Below are 20,062 nucleotides of genomic sequence, written 5' to 3'. Positions count from 1 at the left end.
GTTGAAGGAGCTACAATACCTTTGACTTAGAGGATTAAACTCTGGCATCGGCACACATGATCAGCCTCTAAGCACTGGAGCTTACCTCTGGACTTAACATCACTAAATGCCTCCAAATGCGACTGCTGCGTATTTATAGACAGCCAACGACGCAAGGTGCATATGGACAGCATTAACAAGACATGTGCAGAGGCAGGAAGAGAATTTAATGTGTTCCCTCCCCTGGCTGTAGGAGGACAAACACACCAACAATCAATATGTTCTATATGTTTTTGTGTGTCTGTATATAACGTATACGTGCATTCGAGTGTGTGTGAATGTGTGTCAAAGAAAGAGTGAAAGAGAGAGAGAGAACAAAAGACAGAGTAGGAGATGGTAGAGAGAGAAGGAGATGGTAGAGAGAGAGTAAGAGATGGTAAAGAGAGAGTAAGAGATGAGTAAGAGATGGTAGAGAGAGAGTAAGAGATGGTAGTAGTAGAGATGGTAGAGAGAGAGTAAGAGATGTCAGGTAGAGAGAAGTAAGAGATGGTAGAGAGAGAGTAAGAGATAAGAGATAATAGGGTAGAGAGAGAGAGATGGTAGAGAGAGTAAGAGATGGTAGAGAGAGTAAGAGATGGTAGAGAGAGTAAGAGATGGTAGAGAGAGAGTAAGAGATGGTAGAGAGAGAGTAAGAGATGGTAGAGAGAGAGTAAGAGATGGTAGAGAGAGAGTAAGAGATGGTAGAGAGAGTAAGAGATGGTAGAGAGAGAGTAAGAGATGGTAGAGAGAGAGTAAGAGATGGTAGAGAGTAAGAGATGGTAGAGAGAGAGTAAGAGATGGTAGAGAGAGAGAGTAAGAGATGGTAGAGAGAGAGTAAGAGATGGTAGGGAGAGAGTAAGAGATGGTAGAGAGAGAGTAAGAGATGGTAGAGAGTAAGAGATGGTAGAGAGAGAGTAAGAGATGGTAGAGAGAGAAGAGATGGTAAGAGAAGAGATGGTAGAGAGAGTAAGAGATGGTAGAGAGATAAGAGATGGTAGAGAGAGAGAGTAAGAGATGGTAGAGAGAGAGTAAGAGATGGTAGAGAGAGAGTAAGAGATGGTAGAGAGAGAGTAAGAGATGGTAGAGAGAGAGTAAACGATGGTAGAGAGAGAGTAAGAGATGGTAGAGAGAGAGTAAGAGATGGTAGAGAGAAGAGATGGTAGAGAGAGTAAGAGATGGTAGAGAGAGGGAGTAAGAGATGGTAGAGAGAGTAAGAGATGGTAAGAGATGGTAGGTAGAGAGTAAGAGATGGTAGAGAGAGAGTAAACGATGGTAGAGAGAGAGTAAGAGATGGTAGAGAGAGAGTAAGAGATGGTAGAGAGTAAGAGATGGTAGAGAGAGGGAGTAAGAGATGGTAGAAAGAGAGAGTAAGAGATGGTAGAGAGAGTAGAGATGGTAAGAGATGGTAGAGAGAGAGTAAGAGATGGTAGAGAGAGAGTAAGAGATGGTAGAGAGAGAGTAAGAGATGGTAGAGAGAGAGTAAACGATGGTAGAGAGAGAGTAAACGATGGTAGAGAGAGAGTAAGAGATGGTAGAGAGAGAGTAAGAGATGTCAGGTAGAGAGTAAGAGATGGTAGAGAGAGAGTAAACGATGGTAGAGAGAGAGTAAGAGATGGTAGAGAGTAAGAGATGGTAGAGAGAGAGAGAGTAAGAGATGGTAGAGAGAAAGTAAGAGATGGTAGAGAGAGAGTAAGAGATGGTAGAGAGAGAGTAAGAGATGGTAGAGAGAGAGAGTAAGAGATGGTAGAGAGAGAGTAAGAGATGGTAGAGAGAGTAAGAGATGGTAGAGAGAGTAAGAGATGGTAGAGAGAGAGAGTAAGAGATGGTAGAGAGAGAGTGTAAGAGATGGTAGAGAGAGAGTAAGAGATGGTAGAGAGAGAGTAAGAGATGGTAGAGAGAGGGAGTAAGAGATGGTAGAGAGAGGGAGTAAGAGATGGTAGAGAGATGGGAGAGTAGGAGATGGTAGAGAGAGGGAGTAAGAGATGGTAGAGAGATGGTAGAGGGAGAGTAAGAGATGGTAGAGAGATGGTAGAGAGATGGTAGAGGGAGAGTAAGAGATGGTAGAGAGATGGGAGAGTAAGAGATGGTAGAGAGGTAGAGAGATGGTAGAGGGAAAGATGGTAGAGAGATGGTAGAGGGAGAGTAAGAGATGGTAGAGAGATGATAGAGGGAGAGTAAGAGATGGTAGAGAGATGGTAGAGGGAGAGTAAGAGATGGTAGAGAGATGGTAGAGAAATGGTAGAGAGATGGTAGAGGGAAAGAGATGGTAGAGAGATGGTAGAGGGAGAGTAAGAGATGGTAGAGGGAGAGTAGGAGATGGTAGAGAGATGGAAGAGAGTAGGAGATGGTAGAAGGAATATAGTCTTGTAAGCCGGTCGGCCCTGAAAGTCAGTACTTTGTGTGTTTGTATTTCTATGCTAAACGACAACCTTGCCTTGTCAACCACAATCTGTTCAGTCAGTCAGCGTGATGATTACGACAATGTTAATTACAGTCAAATAATCCATCTCAACAGAAAATTTGCCCTTCAATTTGGATTTGAATAGTTCATCTCCATCTCCAGCATGCTCATTTGTGACTCTGACAGAAAGGAAGGCCGGTCCTCCCTTTATAAAGTTCTGTTTCAGACACTTCCTCTAACGTATGTCGTATCAACATGCTAAATACAAAGACCGAAAAAGTAGCCTGCAATTACAGATAGGACTATTTGGAGCTAGGTGTGTGTGTGTCCAGCACTGCCCTGTACAAACCTCTGTACCTGGACCAGTAAGGTTATATAACAACACGACCATAACCTTGCAGTGGATGCTGGGTAGTATCTCAATAGGGAACTGATCTTTACAGCAGTACTGGGTCTCAGAAACACTCTGGACGGAACCTGTTGAAGAGCAGCGTTATCTTACATCTCCATGTTCAAAGTGCCTCCTTGCACTTTGTGGATATAACATATACTAGATCCAGGTAGATATTTAGGTGAAACGTTTTGTAGTGAATCCTAAACAAATGTGATCTCCCAGAGGGTTCTGCTCAGGGTTTCTATAACGACAGGAAAACCATATGCAAATGTAGAACTACGTTGTTTGTCCTTTTACTTTGGGTAGTAGTCTACTAGTCTCACAGAGATATTAACCTTCCAATGTTAGGTTCTTATTTTTCAGAGTAAATAACCCACGGACACTAGAGAAGCTTTAACCAAGTTGAATTCTTCCCAAAGGTTCTGTACAGCTGTAATCAGACAACCCAACATTTGTCCCATCCAGATATTTATATCCCACTGAAGACACTCCCTCTCTCCAATCCTTACAGTATATGTCCAACAGGAAGAAGGTAACCAGATAAGAAACCCTGATTACTGACCTCACCTCTCATTTGCTGACCTCAACCCCTCCTTCACCTAATCCACAGATGTCCATCTGTCTTCCCTATATCAACACTTCGCTCTCCTCTCCTCCATCAAACACATTCCACAGAGAACCCTTAACTTTCTCCTTTGATTCTATGCTTCTTCTCTATCATTTATTTAATATCTCAATGTTCAAAATGTCGAATCCAACACCAATATACATATGGAATTGTTTGGTCTTTTTCAGGGAGTCAGATGTTGTTAATACTCTTAATGCATACACAGAATGATCCAGAAAATGGGACTGGAAAGAGAGGAAAAATGAGAAAAAAAGTGCTGTATTTTTCACCAATATGGACTGGGTGGTGTTATTTTATTGTTTGTTTTACAGTATCGTTGTTACTTTTGTTCTTAGGTTGACAAGATAAGAGGGAAAAGTCCAATTAAAGGTGTAGCTTTCTCAGAGTGGAATCAAGATGACAGGGGCAGGCATCAACAGAGCTTTGGTGCTGGCAGCTACTGTATGTATGTACGTTAGCTGAATATCAGGTTCAGGCAGCCTATGCACCTATGCAAAATGCTCTTGAGTCTTGTCCAGACATAGCTTAACACTGTTAAACATCAGTGCTTCATAAATTCACTTTAAATGTTTTCTTTCTCAGTTTGGCTTTTTCCTCTTTTTATTTTTCTATGAATACCTGTTGAAATGTACATGTAGACCAGTCTTCTGCTGTCGATTTTCTATCCTGGATTTTGATTCAATGCACATATGTGTCCAAGAACATGTTGGAACATTCTTCCTCATTGTTGTGTAATCTGTCTGATGTTGACTGTGTGAATGTGTGGTTCTAGAATCTGTCTGATGTTGACTGTGTGGTTCTAGAATCTGTCTGATGTTGACTGTGTGAATGTGTGGTTCTAGAATCTGTCTGATGTTGACTGTGTGGTTCTAGAATCTGTCTGATGTTGACTGTAAGAATGTGTGGTTCTAGAATCTGTCTGATGTTGACTGTGTGAATGTGTGGTTCTAGAATCTGTCTGATGTTGACTGTGTGAATGTGTGGTTCTAGAATCTGTCTGATGTTGACTGTAAGAATGTGTGGTTCTAGAATCTGTCTGATGTTGACTGTGTGAATGTGTGGTTCTAGAATCTGTCTGATGTTGACTGTGTGGTTCTAGAATCTGTCTGATGTTGACTGTAAGAATGTGTGGTTCTAGAATCTGTCTGATGTTGACTGTGTGAATGGATTTTTATCCTGGATTTTGATTCAATGCACATATGTGTCCAAGAACATGTTGGAACATTCTTCCTCATTGTTGTGTAATCTGTCTGATGTTGACTGTGTGAATGTGTGGTTCTAGAATCTGTCTGATGTTGACTGTGTGGTTCTAGAATCTGTCTGATGTTGACTGTGTGAATGTGTGGTTCTAGAATCTGTCTGATGTTGACTGTGTGGTTCTAGAATCTGTCTGATGTTGACTGTAAGAATGTGTGGTTCTAGAATCTGTCTGATGTTGACTGTGTGAATGTGTGGTTCTAGAATCTGTCTGATGTTGACTGTGTGAATGTGTGGTTCTAGAATCTGTCTGATGTTGACTGTAAGAATGTGTGGTTCTAGAATCTGTCTGATGTTGACTGTGTGAATGTGGTTCTAGAATCTGTCTGATGTTGACTGTGTGGTTCTAGAATCTGTCTGATGTTGACTGTAAGAATGTGTGGTTCTAGAATCTGTCTGATGTTGACTGTGTGAATGTGTGGTTCTAGAATCTGTCTGATGTTGACTGTGTGAATGTGTGGTTCTAGAATCTGTCTGATGTTGACTGTAAGAATGTGTGGTTCTAGAATCTGTCTGATGTTGACTGTGTGAATGTGTGGTTCTAGAATCTGTCTGATGTTGACTGTGTGAATGTGTGATTCTAGAATCTGTCTGATGTTGACTGTGTGAATGTGTGATTCTAGAATCTGTCTGATGTTGACTGTGTGAATGTGTGGTTCTAGAATCTGTCTGATGTTGACTGTGTGAATGTGTGGTTCTAGAATCTGTCTGATGTTGACTGTGTGAATGTGTGATTCTAGAATCTGTCTGATGTTGACTGTGTGAATGTGTGATTCTAGAATCTGTCTGATGTTGACTGTGTGAATGTGTGGTTCTAGAATCTGTCTGATGTTGACTGTGTGAATGTGTGGTTCTAGAATCTGTCTGATGTTGACTGTGTGAATGTGTGGTTCTAGAATCTGTCTGATGTTGACTGTGTGAATGTGTGGTTCTAGAATCTGTCTGATGTTGACTGTGTGAATGTGTGGTTCTAGAATATGTCTGATGTTGACTGTGTGAATGTGTGGTTCTAGAATCTGTCTGATGTTGACTGTGTGAATGTGTGGTTCTAGAATCTGTCTGATGTTGACTGTGTGAATGTGTGGTTCTAGAATCTGTCTGATGTTGACTGTGTGAATGTGTGGTTCTAGAATATGTCTGATATTGACTGTGAATGTGTGGTTCTAGAATCTGTCTGATGTTGACTGTGTGAATGTGGGATTCTAGAATCTGTCTGATGTTGACTGTGTGAATGTGTGATTCTAGAATCTGTCTGATGTTGACTGTGTGAATGTGTGGTTCTAGAATCTGTCTGATGTTGACTGTGTGAATGTGTGGTTCTAGAATCTGTCTGATGTTGACTGTGTGAATGTGTGGTTCTAGAATCTGTCTGATATTGACTGTGAATGTGTGGTTCTAGAATCTGTCTGATATTGACTGTGAATGTGTGGTTCTAGAATCTGTCTGATGTTGACTGTGTGAATGTGGGATTCTAGAATCTGTCTGATGTTGAATGTGTGGTTCTAGAATCTGTCTGATGTTGACTGTGTGAATGTGTGGTTCTAGAATCTGTCTGATGTTGACTGTGTGAATGTGTGGCTCTAGAATCTGTCTGATGTTGACTGTGTGAATGTGTGGTTCTAGAATCTGTCTGATGTTGACTGTGTGAATGTGTGGTTCTAGAATGTGTCTGATGTTGACTGTGTGAATGTGTGGTTCTAGAATCTGTCTGATGTTGACTGTGTGAATGTGTGATTCTAGTCTGAATCTGTGTGGTTCTGAATGTTGATGTTGACTGTGTGAATGTGGGATTCTAGGTTCTGTGTGAATGTGTGAAGAATCTGTCTGATGTTGACTGTGTGAATGTGTGGTTCTAGAATCTGTCTGATGTTGACTGTGTGAATGTGTGGTTCTAGAATCTGTCTGATGTTGACTGTGTGAATGTGTGGTTCTAGAATCTGTCTGATATTGACTGTGAATGTGTGGTTCTAGAATCTGTCTGATATTGACTGTGAATGTGTGGTTCTAGAATCTGTCTGATGTTGACTGTGTGAATGTGGGATTCTAGAATCTGTCTGATGTTGACTGTGTGGATGTGTGGTTCTAGAATCTGTCTGATGTTGACTGTGTGAATGTGTGGTTCTAGAATCTGTCTGATGTTGACTGTGTGAATGTGTGGCTCTAGAATCTGTCTGATGTTGACTGTGTGAATGTGTGGTTCTAGAATCTGTCTGATGTTGACTGTGTGAATGTGTGGTTGTGAATGTGTAGAATCTGTCTGATGTTGACTGTGTGAATGTGTATAATCTGTCTGATGTTGACTGTGAATAGAATCTGTCTGATGTTGACTGTGTGAATGTGTGATTCTAGAATCTGTCTGATGTTGACTGTGTGAATGTGTGGTTCTAGAATCTGTCTGATGTTGACTGTGTGAATGTGTGATTCTAGAATCTGTCTGATGTTGACTGTGTGAATGTGTGATTCTATAATCTGTCTGATGTTGACTGTGTGAATGTGTGGTTCTAGAATCTGTCTGATGTTGACTGTGTGAATGTGTGATTCTAGAATCTGTCTGATGTTGACTGTGTGAATGTGTGATTCTATAATCTGTCTGATGTTGACTGTGTGAATGTGTGGTTCTAGAATGTGTCTAATGTTGAATGTGTGTGAGTGAACTAAAGAAAGTATGAATTTAATTTGTCTGAAATGTAAAAATGTAATATTCTCTGTCAGACAAATGGACTAAAAGTGTGGTAAAGTGTTTTACTACTTCTTGTGTACATATAATTATGGAAACCAATAAATGTTGAAATGAAAAATGAAAAACGGACTGTTTCTTTCATGACGTATGGTCCCAGAGTACCAAAGCATGGTAGTAGTTGTTGTATTTAAACCCCAGTAGTTGTAGTTAGTTCATAGTTTAAAATGATCTGCAGTACACTTTATATGAACAGACGTGGAAATAGAAGGAGAAACTACATTTGGTAACCATTTAGTGTAGCTGACTAATGAAGTGTTGTAATGGTTTAAAAATGCATCCATTATACTGCAGCAGTAGCTATGCACTGAGCATCATACAACTGTCTAACACTAGAAGAACACTGAGTGTTTAAAACGAATACATATGAAGTATAAAGTATATTATACTTACTATGACTCACATATCGGCATTCATCTGAACAATGCGTAATGCCACAGTCAGCAGGATTTTACACCCAGGGGAAATGTAGTGAAAAGCAGGGCTCGAAGTAGGTTGGTATTCAGTCTTTCTACTATACTTGACTTATTGTGGCTGTGTAGTACTTATGTGAGTCCCTGAGTGTATGTGTCACTATTAAACATCTAGAAAGACATTCATTTATATTCTGTATGGATTCTGTATTTTCTTTTACAGGATGATCAAAAACATGTACACAAATAAGATTTGTTGATAAAAAAAAGTGCAATGTAAAAACAAAAATAGCAACAACAATAACAACAATAACAACAATAACAACAACAACAACAATAACAACAACAACAACAACAACAACAACAATAACAATAACAACAACAACAACAACAACACTGGTCGGTGAGTGAGAATTAGAAATTCAGTATGACCTTGTTTTCTTTTTTTCTAACAATGGTTCTGACAGTGTTTGTAACTTTGATAATATACATAATGTCCACAGAGATATAGAGACGTGTTCATCCACAGCCCTTCGGAACAGCTGTTTATCAGTCTGACTTATCTGGGCTACCAAAGGTCAAAGGGACAGTTCAAACTGTCCCACATACATTCTAGAATGTCTCCATTCACAGGCATAGAATCAGGAATCACTAGCTACAGATGGAGGGTCTTAATTTGATCACCCGGTTGTTGCAGCAAATTTCCTGCAAGGTAGGAAATGCAAACTTGTAGTTATTCAAAGTTTAAAAATAGTTCTAAAGTTTGTAATTTCCGCTTAAAAATGTCAGACTTGATTTGCCCTAACTACAAAAATGCATTACCAACCCCTACTAAAATGTCCAATAATTATAAACCACACAATCATTCACATTTCCAGTTGCTGCAGGACTATTTCCCTGCTGTGAGAAATCTTTCCATGACATAGACTGACCAGTTGAATCCAGGTGAAAGCCATGATCCCTTATTGATGTCACTTGTTAAATTCACGTCAATCAGTGTAGAAGAAGGGGAGGAGACTGGATTGTGCTTTGAGAGAATTGAGACATGGATTGTGTATGTGAGCCATTCAGAGGGTGAATGGGCAAGACAAAATATTTGAGTGCCTTTGAACAGGGTAGGTGCCAGGTGCACCCGTTTGTGTCAAGAACTACAATGCTGCTGGGTTTTTCACACTCAACAGTTTCCTGTGTGTGTCAAGAATGGGGGTCCACCCACTCCACCCACTATGCCACCCACTATGCCACCCACTATGCCACCATTGACTAGAATGGGGAGACCCGTTCCATTCTATTTCTAAAGTGTCAGTTGTTGTTATTTTGTCCCGTTCTGCATCTCCTTGGCCCGTCTCAGTCCAGCGGCTCTTTCTCAGGGAGGTCCTCCAGAAGTATGACAGTGTACTCTCCAGCATGGATGTTTTCCCCTTGGCCTCTCTTTAGACAGAAACCTCTCCTTTCCCGCTCCGCCTTCTCATCTCCTGAGCTCGCGTTGGCCACCTTCTTCTCAGAAGCCTGGGCCGGTGCATTCCACCTGCAAGATGATTTGACATGGTTTAATTCCATGGTTTGTAACTAAGTGACAACATATTTCAATCTCATGAACATATTTTCCTGGATGGGTTTGAAAGTGGTGGATTTTACCTGTCTCTGGTACCTATGGCGACACAGATTACGACCAAGACCGCCACGCCCGCGACGAAGGCAACGATGATCAACCAACCTGGAGGAGGAGGAGAAGAAGACGAAGCAGACAGTGAGGGGAAGTGACCGTGTCTACTGGATCCTCTAGTACGTTCACAAAACATTGTCTTCAAATTTAAACTGCACACAGGAGCAGAACGTTCCCTGGTGTATCAGTAGCATAGTTAGCTGGGCGTGTATGATTCAGGAACTGACCCGATGTATATGAATCATGTTGTCTGGATGGGGTTGGTTTTACAGCAGCTGCATCATGAAGAACTGTGGAAATAGAGATAGATTAACTACAATTTACACTCAAAGAGATGTGTTCAATACTAACAAAAAAGTTCTGATCTCATTACAGCAGGCATATAGACCTGCCAGAGAGCTGACTATTACGACAATGGACATGCCCTAGGCCACTCTGCTAACAGATACAATGGACATGCCCTATCCCACTCTGCTAACAGATACAATGGACATGCCCTAGCCCACTATGTAAACAGATACAATGGACATGCCCTAGGCCACTCTGCTAACAGATACAATGGACATGCCCTATCCCACTCTGCTAACAGATGCAATGGACATGCCCTAGCCCACTCTGCTAACAGATGCAATGGACATGCCCTAGGCCACTCTGCTAACAGATACAATGGACATGCCCTATCCCACTCTGCTAACAGATGCAATGGACATGCCCTAGGCCACTCTGCTAACAGATACAATGGACATGCCCTATCCCACTCTGCTAACAGATACAATGGACATGCCCTAGGCCACTCTGCTAACAGATACAATGGACATGCCCTATCCCACTCTGCTAACAGATACAATGGACATGCCCTATCCCACTCTGCTAACAGATGCAATGGACATGCCCTAGCCCACTCTGCTAACAGATGCAATGGACATGCCCTAGGCCACTCTGCTAACAGATACAATGGACATGCCCTATCCCACTCTGCTAACAGATACAATGGACATGCCCTATCCCACTCTGCTAACAGATGCAATGGGACATGTCCTATCCCACTCTGCTAACGGATACAATGGGACATGTCCTATCCCACTCTGCTAACAGATACAATGGGACATGTCCTATCCCACTCTGCTAACGGATACAATGGGACATGTCCTATCCCACTCTGCTAACAGATACAATGGGACATGTCCTATCCCACTCTGCTAACGGATACAATGGGACATGTCCTATCCCACTCTGCTAACAGATACAATGGGACATGTCCTATCCCACTCTGCTAACAGATACAATGGGACATGTCCTATCCCACTCTGCTAACAGATACAATGGGACATGTCCTATCCCACTCTGCTAACAGATACAATGGGACATGTCCTATCCCCTCTGCTAACAGATACAATGGGACATGTCCTATCCCACTCTGCTAACAGATACAATGGGACATGCCCTATCCCACTCTGCTAACAGATACAATGGGACATGTCCTATCCCACTCTGCTAACAGATACAATGGGACATGTCCTATCCCACTCTGCTAACAGATACAATGGACATGCCCTTGGCCACTCTGCTAACAGATACAATGGACATGCCCTATCCCACTCTGCTAACAGATACAATGGGACATGTCCTATCCCACTCTGCTAACAGATACAATGGACATGCCCTATCCACTCTGCTAACAGATACAATGGACATGTCCTATCCCCCTCTGCTAACAGATACAATGGACATGCCCTATCCCACTCTGCTAACAGATACAATGGACATGCCCTAGGCCACTCTGCTAACAGATACAATGGACATGCCCTATCCCACTCTGCTAACAGATACAATGGGACATGTCCTATCCCACTCTGCTAACAGATACAATGGGACATGCATCCCACTCTGCTAACAGATACAATGGGACATGTCCTATCCCACTCTGCTAACAGATACAATGGGACATGTCCTATCCCACTCTGCTAACAGATACAATGGGACATGTCCTATCCCACTCTGCTAACAGATACAATGGACATGCCCTTGGCCACTCTGCTAACAGATACAATGGACATGCCCTATCCCACTCTGCTAACAGATACAATGGGACATGTCCTATCCCACTCTGCTAACAGATACAATGGGACATGCCCTATCCCACTCTGCTAACAGATACAATGGGACATGTCCTATCCCCCTCTGCTAACAGATACAATGGACATGCCCTATCCCACTCTGCTAACAGATACAATGGACATGCCCTAGGCCACTCTGCTAACAGATACAATGGACATGCCCTATCCCACTCTGCTAACAGATACAATGGGACATGTCCTATCCCACTCTGCTAACAGATACAATGGGACATGCCCTATCCCACTCTGCTAACAGATACAATGGGACATGTCCTATCCCACTCTGCTAACAGATACAATGGGACATGTCCTATCCCACTCTGCTAACAGATACAATGGGACATGTCCTATCCCACTCTGCTAACAGATACAATGGGACATGTCCTATCCCACTCTGCTAACAGATACAATGGGACATGTCCTATCCCACTCTGCTAACAGATACAATGGGACATGTCCTATCCCCTCTGCTAACAGATACAATGGGACATGTCCTATCCCACTCTGCTAACAGATACAATGGGACATGTCCTATCCCACTCTGCTAACAGATACAATGGGACATGTCCTATCCCACTCTGCTAACAGATACAATGGGACATGTCCTATCCCACTCTGCTAACAGATACAATGGGACATGTCCTATCCCACTCTGCTAACAGATACAATGGGACATGTCCTATCCCACTCTGCTAACAGATACAATGGGACATGCCCTATCCCACTCTGCTAACAGATACAATGGGACATGTCCTATCCCACTCTGCTAACAGATACAATGGGACATGTCCTATCCCACTCTGCTAACAGATACAATGGGATGTATTCAGAATGGACAACCCAAAGCTTCCTTTGACATCAATGAATGATTTACGCAGAAGTATGAGTAAAGTACAAGGATCTCAATGCTGAATGCCACCCATTATGAACACAAGAACTTTGAAGGGACATAATATTAGTACACTTCTCCTGGATAAACAGTACTGTACCTGTAGAGGCATCCACTGCCGGTTCCTCCCTTGGTAGAGCAAACCTATTGCTGCCTTGAATTCTTGTCTTTGTTTCAATGAATGGCTTATCGACTAGGGAGTTGTATGTTTGGTCCTCCTCGCCAGCAGGGGCTGCTACTGTGGTGCTACTCTGAGGCAGGAATCCCGACCCTGACCCTTCGATGTCTGAATTCATCCTGACTGTTGTAGGTGCGGCAGAACTGGTGGTTGAGGTGAAGGCCAGCTCTGTGTTCATCTTTGCAGCCCCGCCTTCCTCCAAGCCTGTCATACTGGTTAGTTTAGAACGAGGTGTATGGCTGCTCCCCGAACTTTGGCTCGGTCTGGAGGTGGTACTAAAGCTTGGATCAAGGCTAAGAGGTAACAGGTCTTCTTCTTCAAACTCTGAGATGGGACTATGGCTGGGGCTGGGATCCGGTACACGACTAGGGCTGGCGACAAACTTTGGTCTGAATATATCGTCCACCAACTCCTCTAGCTCTGTTGTGGTGCTAGCATCATGAGTTGGATAAGGACTGGTGCTGGGGTTAGCGTCATGAGTTGGATAAGGACTGGGGCTGGTGCTGGGGTTGGGGTTGGCGTCAAGGATTGCGTTAACATCTTCCAAATCCATCGGAAAATCAGTGGTGGGTTTAAACTCTACTGTGGGGACAACCTCTGCTGTGGGGACAAACTCTGCTGTGGGTACAAACTCTGCTGTGGGGACAAACTCTGCTGTGGGGACAAACTCTGCTGTGGGGACAAACTCTGCTGTGGGGACAAACTCTGCTGTGGGGACAAACTCTGCTGTGGGGACAACCTCTACTGTGGGGACAACCTCTGCTGTGGGGACAAACTCTACTGTGGGGACAACCTCTACTGTGGGGACAACCTCTGCTGTGGGACAACCTCTGCTGTGGGGACAACCTCTGCTGTGGGGACAACCTCTGCTGTGGGGACAAACTCTGCTGTGGGGACAAACTCTGCTGTGGGGACAAACTCTACTGTGGGGCTTTCGGTATCCAGGATCATTTCATCTTCCTCTGGTGAATCAGGTCTTTCACTTGGACTGGAATCATAGTTGTACTTTTCATAATTGTCCTCTGTGTCGCTTTGACTGAGGCGAGGAGTTGGACTGGGGCGAGGAGTTGGACTGGGGCGGAGGTTAAAGTTAGGTTTAAGGTTGGCGTCAAACAGCTCCCCTTCATCGTCTTGTTCTGAAGTGGGGTGTTTCATACTGCCCTCTGTAGTGCTGCCCTCTGTCTCATCTGTGCTACCCTCCTCTGGGTCAAAGGTGGGCAGCTGGTCTTCCGGGTCAGATGTCACAGGGTCAGGGGTCACCATATGATCTAGTTCCACTGTTTCATCACTGCTGGATGTTCCATTGGTGGCATCCAGGGGACCCACTACAAGCTTCTTGAAGATCTTGAAAGTTTCCCCAAGAAAATCCCTAGAAGCCAGAAGTTCTGTCGAGGCTGTGACAAAGAGAAGAAAAGACCTCAGTTCAATGATTACCTACTAACATCATGTCCTGACCTTTATAGTAGAGGAAAATGACTGAGCTTTGAAGTCTTTGCATGACAAAGGAAGGCCTGGGAGTATCGTTGCCTCTCAGGCTCCTCCCTGGAGTACCTGTGTGAACCTGTCGTGTTCTGACTAACCATACAGGAAACATGATTATTAACTGGGATGACTAATCATCTGCCTTTGTGTTTGACAGAGGCAGTTTCACCAAATCATTTGGTTTTATTCAACCGCAAATCAACACACCCAAGCCTTTAAATAAACAATGTCTTGGCTTGTCTCTTTTCCCTGTTCGGTTGCCATAATTAGTCAACAGTGCTACTTCAAAAGAGTTTAGGATAGGCTTTGAAGAGGTGCCAAAATGTTATGCCCCAACAGAGGTTTTCACGTGAATAAGGTGTGCATATATCTTATTCCTGCAAGAGGGCGTGCTATGGAGCTAACCAGGGGTGCACTCTTAGCAGTGAAGATGCCTGGAAGAACCTTTTGGGTTGCCACACCGGCAGGACCTTTCCAGTTCAAAAGGTTATTAGAACCCGACCGGAACCTTTTTGTGATGGGAGGGGTTCCATTTTGAACCTTTTTAATAATATATTGTAGAGGTGGCAGCCAATGAGGAGACTGGAGGCGTGGATTATTGGAAGTGTGGCTTTCAGATCATTTTGGGGGGGCTCCCATTATAGTAAATGTCATTCCTATTCACCATGTTCAGCTTGGACACTGCACATTTCAATGTTCCTTCAATATTTATGCATATTGCATATTCTAATATAATATGAATAATATAAACATTGCTGATTAAATATAATAATAAAGTAGTAACTATTCCAACTTTGCAATTTTCATAGGCTCTTGACTGAGGAAGTCATTCACCTCTGTAAGCTTCCTTGAATAACAGAACAGATGAACAGGAAGGACATTTACTCAAACCAGTGACCCAACAAGATATATCTTAAAGCCACACCCCTAATAAGCTCCGCCTCCACTCCAGGGTTCCTACTGGAACCTGTTGCTACATTGAAACGTTAAAGGTTCCACCAAGAACCCCTCAACTAAACAAAGGTGCAAATATGAGCCATTGACTAGCAATGGTTCCTTGAGAAACTCAGGGATCCTTGAGGATCTCCTGGGTTCCTCAAGTCACCACTAATTCTAAGTGTGTACTGTGGCGAGAGGGGGTACTAGGGAGCTGACCAGGGGTACTGTTACCAATCCCAAACGTATCTCTGACCCCTTTCCTTAGGTATTTGTTGAATCCTCCAAAGAAGCTTAACTGTTTCATGGAATGTTGACTGTCATTAAATACTGTTTTCAAACAAAAGGAGAAGTAACTGCTCTTATCTTTGACATTGTTCTTAAAATGTGACACCAAATACATTATCCAGTATGAGGTTTCTCCCTGTCCAATAACAGTTTTACCTGTATGAGGTTTCTCCCTGTCCAATAACAGTTTTACCTGTATGAGGTTTCTCCCTTTTCACCCAAGCTTGTATGAAACTCACCAAAGCACTTTGGTTTCACAGAAATTCAGGATATACACATTAATGCACCTGTTGGAACAGCTCAGCAATTGCTACAAAGACTGCTGTGTGTTTGTCTACGTGGGGAGGGGGAAGGAGGAGGGACTTAGGCACTAAACATGTAAAGAATAGGTCCCCCAGATTTCACTGAGCTAGAGTACAGGTAGGTTTGAAACACAATGAGGCTCTCCAGTGAAGTAGAAAAGTGCAGACTCATCAGACGAGGATAGGATTACTTGAATTCCATAAGCCTGTGTTCAGATACAACAGGAGGTCTTAGACAGTGACCCATTTTACTTGGCTGCACAATCAATGGCCAGCTGAGGATGCTTTAATAACACAGATTAATACACAATCAATGGCCAGCTTGTGATGCTTTAATAACCCTGATTAATACACAATCAATGGCCAGCTGAGGATGCTTTAATAACTCAGATTAATACACAATCAATGGCCAGCTGAGGATGCTTTAATAACACAGATTAATACACAACCAATGGCCAGCTGAGGATGCTTTAATAACTCAGATTAATACACAATCAATGGCCAGCTGAGGATGCTTTAATAACACAGATTAATATTAATACACAATCAATGGCCAGCTGAGGATGCATTAATAACTCAGATTAATACACAACCAATGGCCAGCTGAGGATGCCTTAATAACTCAGATTAATACACAACCAATGGCCAGCTGAGGATGCTTTAATAACTCAGATTAATACACAACCAATGGCCAGCTGAGGATGCTTTAATAACTCAGATTAATACACAACCAATGGCCAGCTGAGGATGTTTTGCTCCCAAACATTTTAAAATTATTTTGTTTTATACTAACACAATGACTCAGAGAAATACATTTTGTTCAAGAAAGTTAAAAAAAGATTTACTGTACTGAATTAAATTGGACTGTACTGTACTGTGGTGAATTAAACTCCATTGAACTGTACTGTATCATGCTGAATTAAATTCCATTGGACTGTACTGTACTGTACTGAATTAAACTCCATTGTACTGTACTGTACTGAATTCAACTCCATTGGACTGTACTGTACTCTGCTGAACTAAACTCCATTGGACTGTACTGTACTGTACTGAATTAAACTCCATTGTACTGTACTGTACTGAATTAAACTCCATTGGACTGTACTGTACTGTACTCTGCTGAATTAAACTCCATTGGACTGAACTGTACTGTGCTGAATTAAACTCCACTGTACTGTACTGAATTAAACTCCATTGTACTGTACTATACTGTGCTGAATTAAACTCCATTGGACTGAACTGTACTGAATTAAACTCCACTGTACTGTACTGAATTAAACTCCATTGGACTGTACTGTACTGTTCTGAATTAAACTCCATTGTACTGTACTGTACTGAATTAAACTCCATTGGACTGTACTGTACTGTACTGAATTAAACTCCATTGGACTGTACTGTTCTGAATTAAACTCCATTGTACTGTACCATGCTGTCCAAACTTGTGAAACATAGATGTCTTTTCAATGTCTGGAAAATAAGGCTTCTAGGTATCTTTTCAACATCATTTAGCTTACTGGGTATGTTGTTACAATGGGGATGGTTGTCAGGCTGTGACAAGCAACCCCAACAATAATATCTGATCTTGTTTAATGTGAACACAATTTCTCATGCATTTTTACTTTTGGATGGCCCTGGGAATTGAACCCACAACCCTGGCTTTGCAAGCACCATACACTACCAACTGAGCCGAAGAGCAGGGTTTCACTAATTTGTTTCCTGGGACAGTAATAAATTGTTACTCACCAGGAACCGGGTCGGACTGAACAGGTGCCAGAAGTCCTAAAATAACCCCAAGCAGTAGAGTCCACATCCTGAGATCAGAGATAGGCATCGAGGGAGATGAGGAGAATGTGTACTGCTGTGCTCCATGTGGTTCTGTTCCCAGGAAGGCTGGCTTGTTTTCCTAGGAGTGTCTGTGGGATGACTGAACTGGTTTGAAGGGTGAAGCTCAACTTTTATACTGAGATGCGAGTCACATCAGTGCATCATCGATAGCTAGTGACAGTCGATTGGTTGGCGGAGGTGGGCTAGAACACAGAACACACCCTCTCTCTTCAAAAACTCTCCTCTCTGCTTTCTCCCTCTATCTCTTTCTTACACACACACACACACACACACACACACACACACACACACACACACACACACACACACACACACACACACACACACACACACACACACACACACACACACTCTCTCTCTCTCTCTCTCTCTCCATATATCTCTTTCTCACAATACCAATAGGTCACTTTTTTTCTTTTTTTATCCAACCATATTAATCATGACCAAATATTTAGGAACGGATTGTTATTTCATGGAGTCTGTGAAGGATGAAACCACATGGAAAAGATGGTAAGCAAGTTAGATTTAAAAAAAATGATTTTCACCAAGTCAAATGAATGTATTAATGTGTTTCATGATGCTCGTATCTAAACCAAAGTAGATAGTTTTAAGATTGTTTTACAGATCTTAATTTGATCAATCTGTTTCAGGAGAACTTTCCTGCAATGAAAGGACATTTAAAAAGTGGAGTGTATTTGAGGTTTAAAAAGGGCTTCTGAAGTTTGTCATTTTAAGCTTTTTACATTTCAGACTTGATTTCCGTATAAAACATGTATCAACAGCTGCAAAAATGTCCATTAATTATAATCACTTTTTCTGTTGCTGCAAGTTATTTTCCTGCTGTGAAAAACTGGCTCAAATATGAGGTCCTAAAGCCTAGCAGGAAAGTGCATCCTTGTAGCTGTGTGGATTAACACAGCTTTATGTTTGTCTATATGTTTGCTTCGGGGTAAGTTGAGCCAATAGCCACCACAACCCATACAAATGATGATTATATTTTGTTGATTACATTTGGTCAGTTTTATGCATAATGTTTTTGCGATATGTCATGTATATGAACTCACGATAGTGCATTTGTATTATCACAGAGCAGACATCATTGTGTCCCATGTATACAAACGTAAAACAAGCAGTGGTCTGGTTCCCCTTGACGTTGTTGAGAGAGGAAGTGAGAGAATGGTAGAAGTCCTTTGGAACAGCTTCAAAGCTAGAGTTTTTTTTTAAATTTTACCTTTATTTAACCAGGCAAGTCAGTTAAGAACAAATTCTTATTTTCAATGACGGCCTGGGAACAGTGGGTTAACTGCCTGTTCAGGGGCAGAACGACAGATTTGTACCTTGTCAGCTCAGGGGTTTGAACTCACAACCTTTTGGTTACGAGTCCAACGCTCTAACCACTAGGCTACATATATATCCTATATCCTAAAATATATGTACTGTAGATATCTTTGTTAGAAATAATGTAATATTTCACTTGACGTAGTGATGTTGAATGTACAACATGGCTCAACATGCCCCATTCTTCTCTATAGTCATTGAGCTGCAGTACCTGATGGGAATAGAGGGTCTTTGGTGGCCATCAGGAAGTCAGGATAACTCAGTAGAGGATCTTTGGTGGCCCAGTCAGGACCAACAGGAAGTCAGGATAACTCAGTAGAGGATCTTTGGTGGCCCAGTCAGGACCAACAGGAAGTCAGGATAACTCAGTAGAGGATCTTTGGTGGCCCAGTCAGGACCAACAGGAAGTCAGGATAACTCAGTAGAGGATCTTTGGTGGCCCAGTCAGGACCAACAGGAAGTCAGGATAACTCAGTAGAGGGTCTTTGGTGGCCCAGTCAGGACCAACAGGAAGTCAGGATAACTCAGTAGAGGATCTTTGGTGGCCCAGTCAGGACCAACAGGAAGTCAGGATAACTCAGTAGAGGGTCTTTGGTGGCCATCAGGAAGTCAGGATAACTCAGTAGAGGATCTTTGGTGGCCCAGTCAGGACCAACAGGAAGTCAGGATAACTCAGTAGAGGATCTTTGGTGGCCATCAGGAAGTCAGGATAACTCAGTAGAGGATCTTTGGTGGCCATCAGGAAGTCAGGATAACTCAGTAGAGGATCTTTGGTGGCCATCAGGAAGTCAGGATAACTCAGTAGAGGGTCTTTGGTGGCCCAGTCAGGACCAACAGGAAGTCAGGATAACTCAGTAGAGGATCTTTGGTGGCCCAGTCAAGACCAACAGGAAGTCAGGATAACTCAGTAGAGGATCTTTGGTGGCCCAGTCAGGACCAACAGGAAGTCAGGATAACTCAGTAGAGGATCTTTGGTGGCCAGTCAGGACCAACAGGAAGTCAGGATAACTCAGTAGAGGATCTTTGGTGGCCCAGTCAGGACCAACAGGAAGTCAGGATAACTCAGTAGAGGGTCTTTGGTGGCCCAGTCAGGACCAACAGGAAGTCAGGATAACTCAGTAGAGGATCTTTGGTGGCCCAGTCAGGACCAACAGGAAGTCAGGATAACTCAGT

At 42.6% G+C, this 20,062-nt stretch overlaps 1 protein-coding gene across 1 annotated transcript; it reads right to left on the bottom strand.

Moving 5' to 3' along the window:
• Window positions 1-9,195: 9,195 nt before the first annotated feature.
• On the bottom strand, window positions 9,196-17,529 carry LOC135534545 (cell surface glycoprotein 1-like). The gene is made up of 6 exons (XM_064961504.1): window positions 17,450-17,529; window positions 13,545-14,092; window positions 12,621-13,509; window positions 9,742-9,804; window positions 9,487-9,565; window positions 9,196-9,376 (listed from the first exon to the last, which is right to left on the bottom strand). Exons 1-6 carry the CDS (start codon window positions 17,514-17,516, stop codon window positions 9,196-9,198), a joined length of 1,827 nt encoding a protein of 608 aa, XP_064817576.1. The 5' UTR covers window positions 17,517-17,529.
• Window positions 17,530-20,062: the final 2,533 nt, after the last annotated feature.

The sequence above is a fragment of the Oncorhynchus masou genome, unplaced genomic scaffold, assembly GCF_036934945.1.
Source record: "Oncorhynchus masou masou isolate Uvic2021 unplaced genomic scaffold, UVic_Omas_1.1 unplaced_scaffold_3548, whole genome shotgun sequence".
NCBI classification, from domain to species: domain Eukaryota; kingdom Metazoa; phylum Chordata; class Actinopteri; order Salmoniformes; family Salmonidae; genus Oncorhynchus; species Oncorhynchus masou.
Note: the sequence above shows the minus strand (reverse complement) of the source record. Positions and strands in the feature narration are given on the sequence as shown.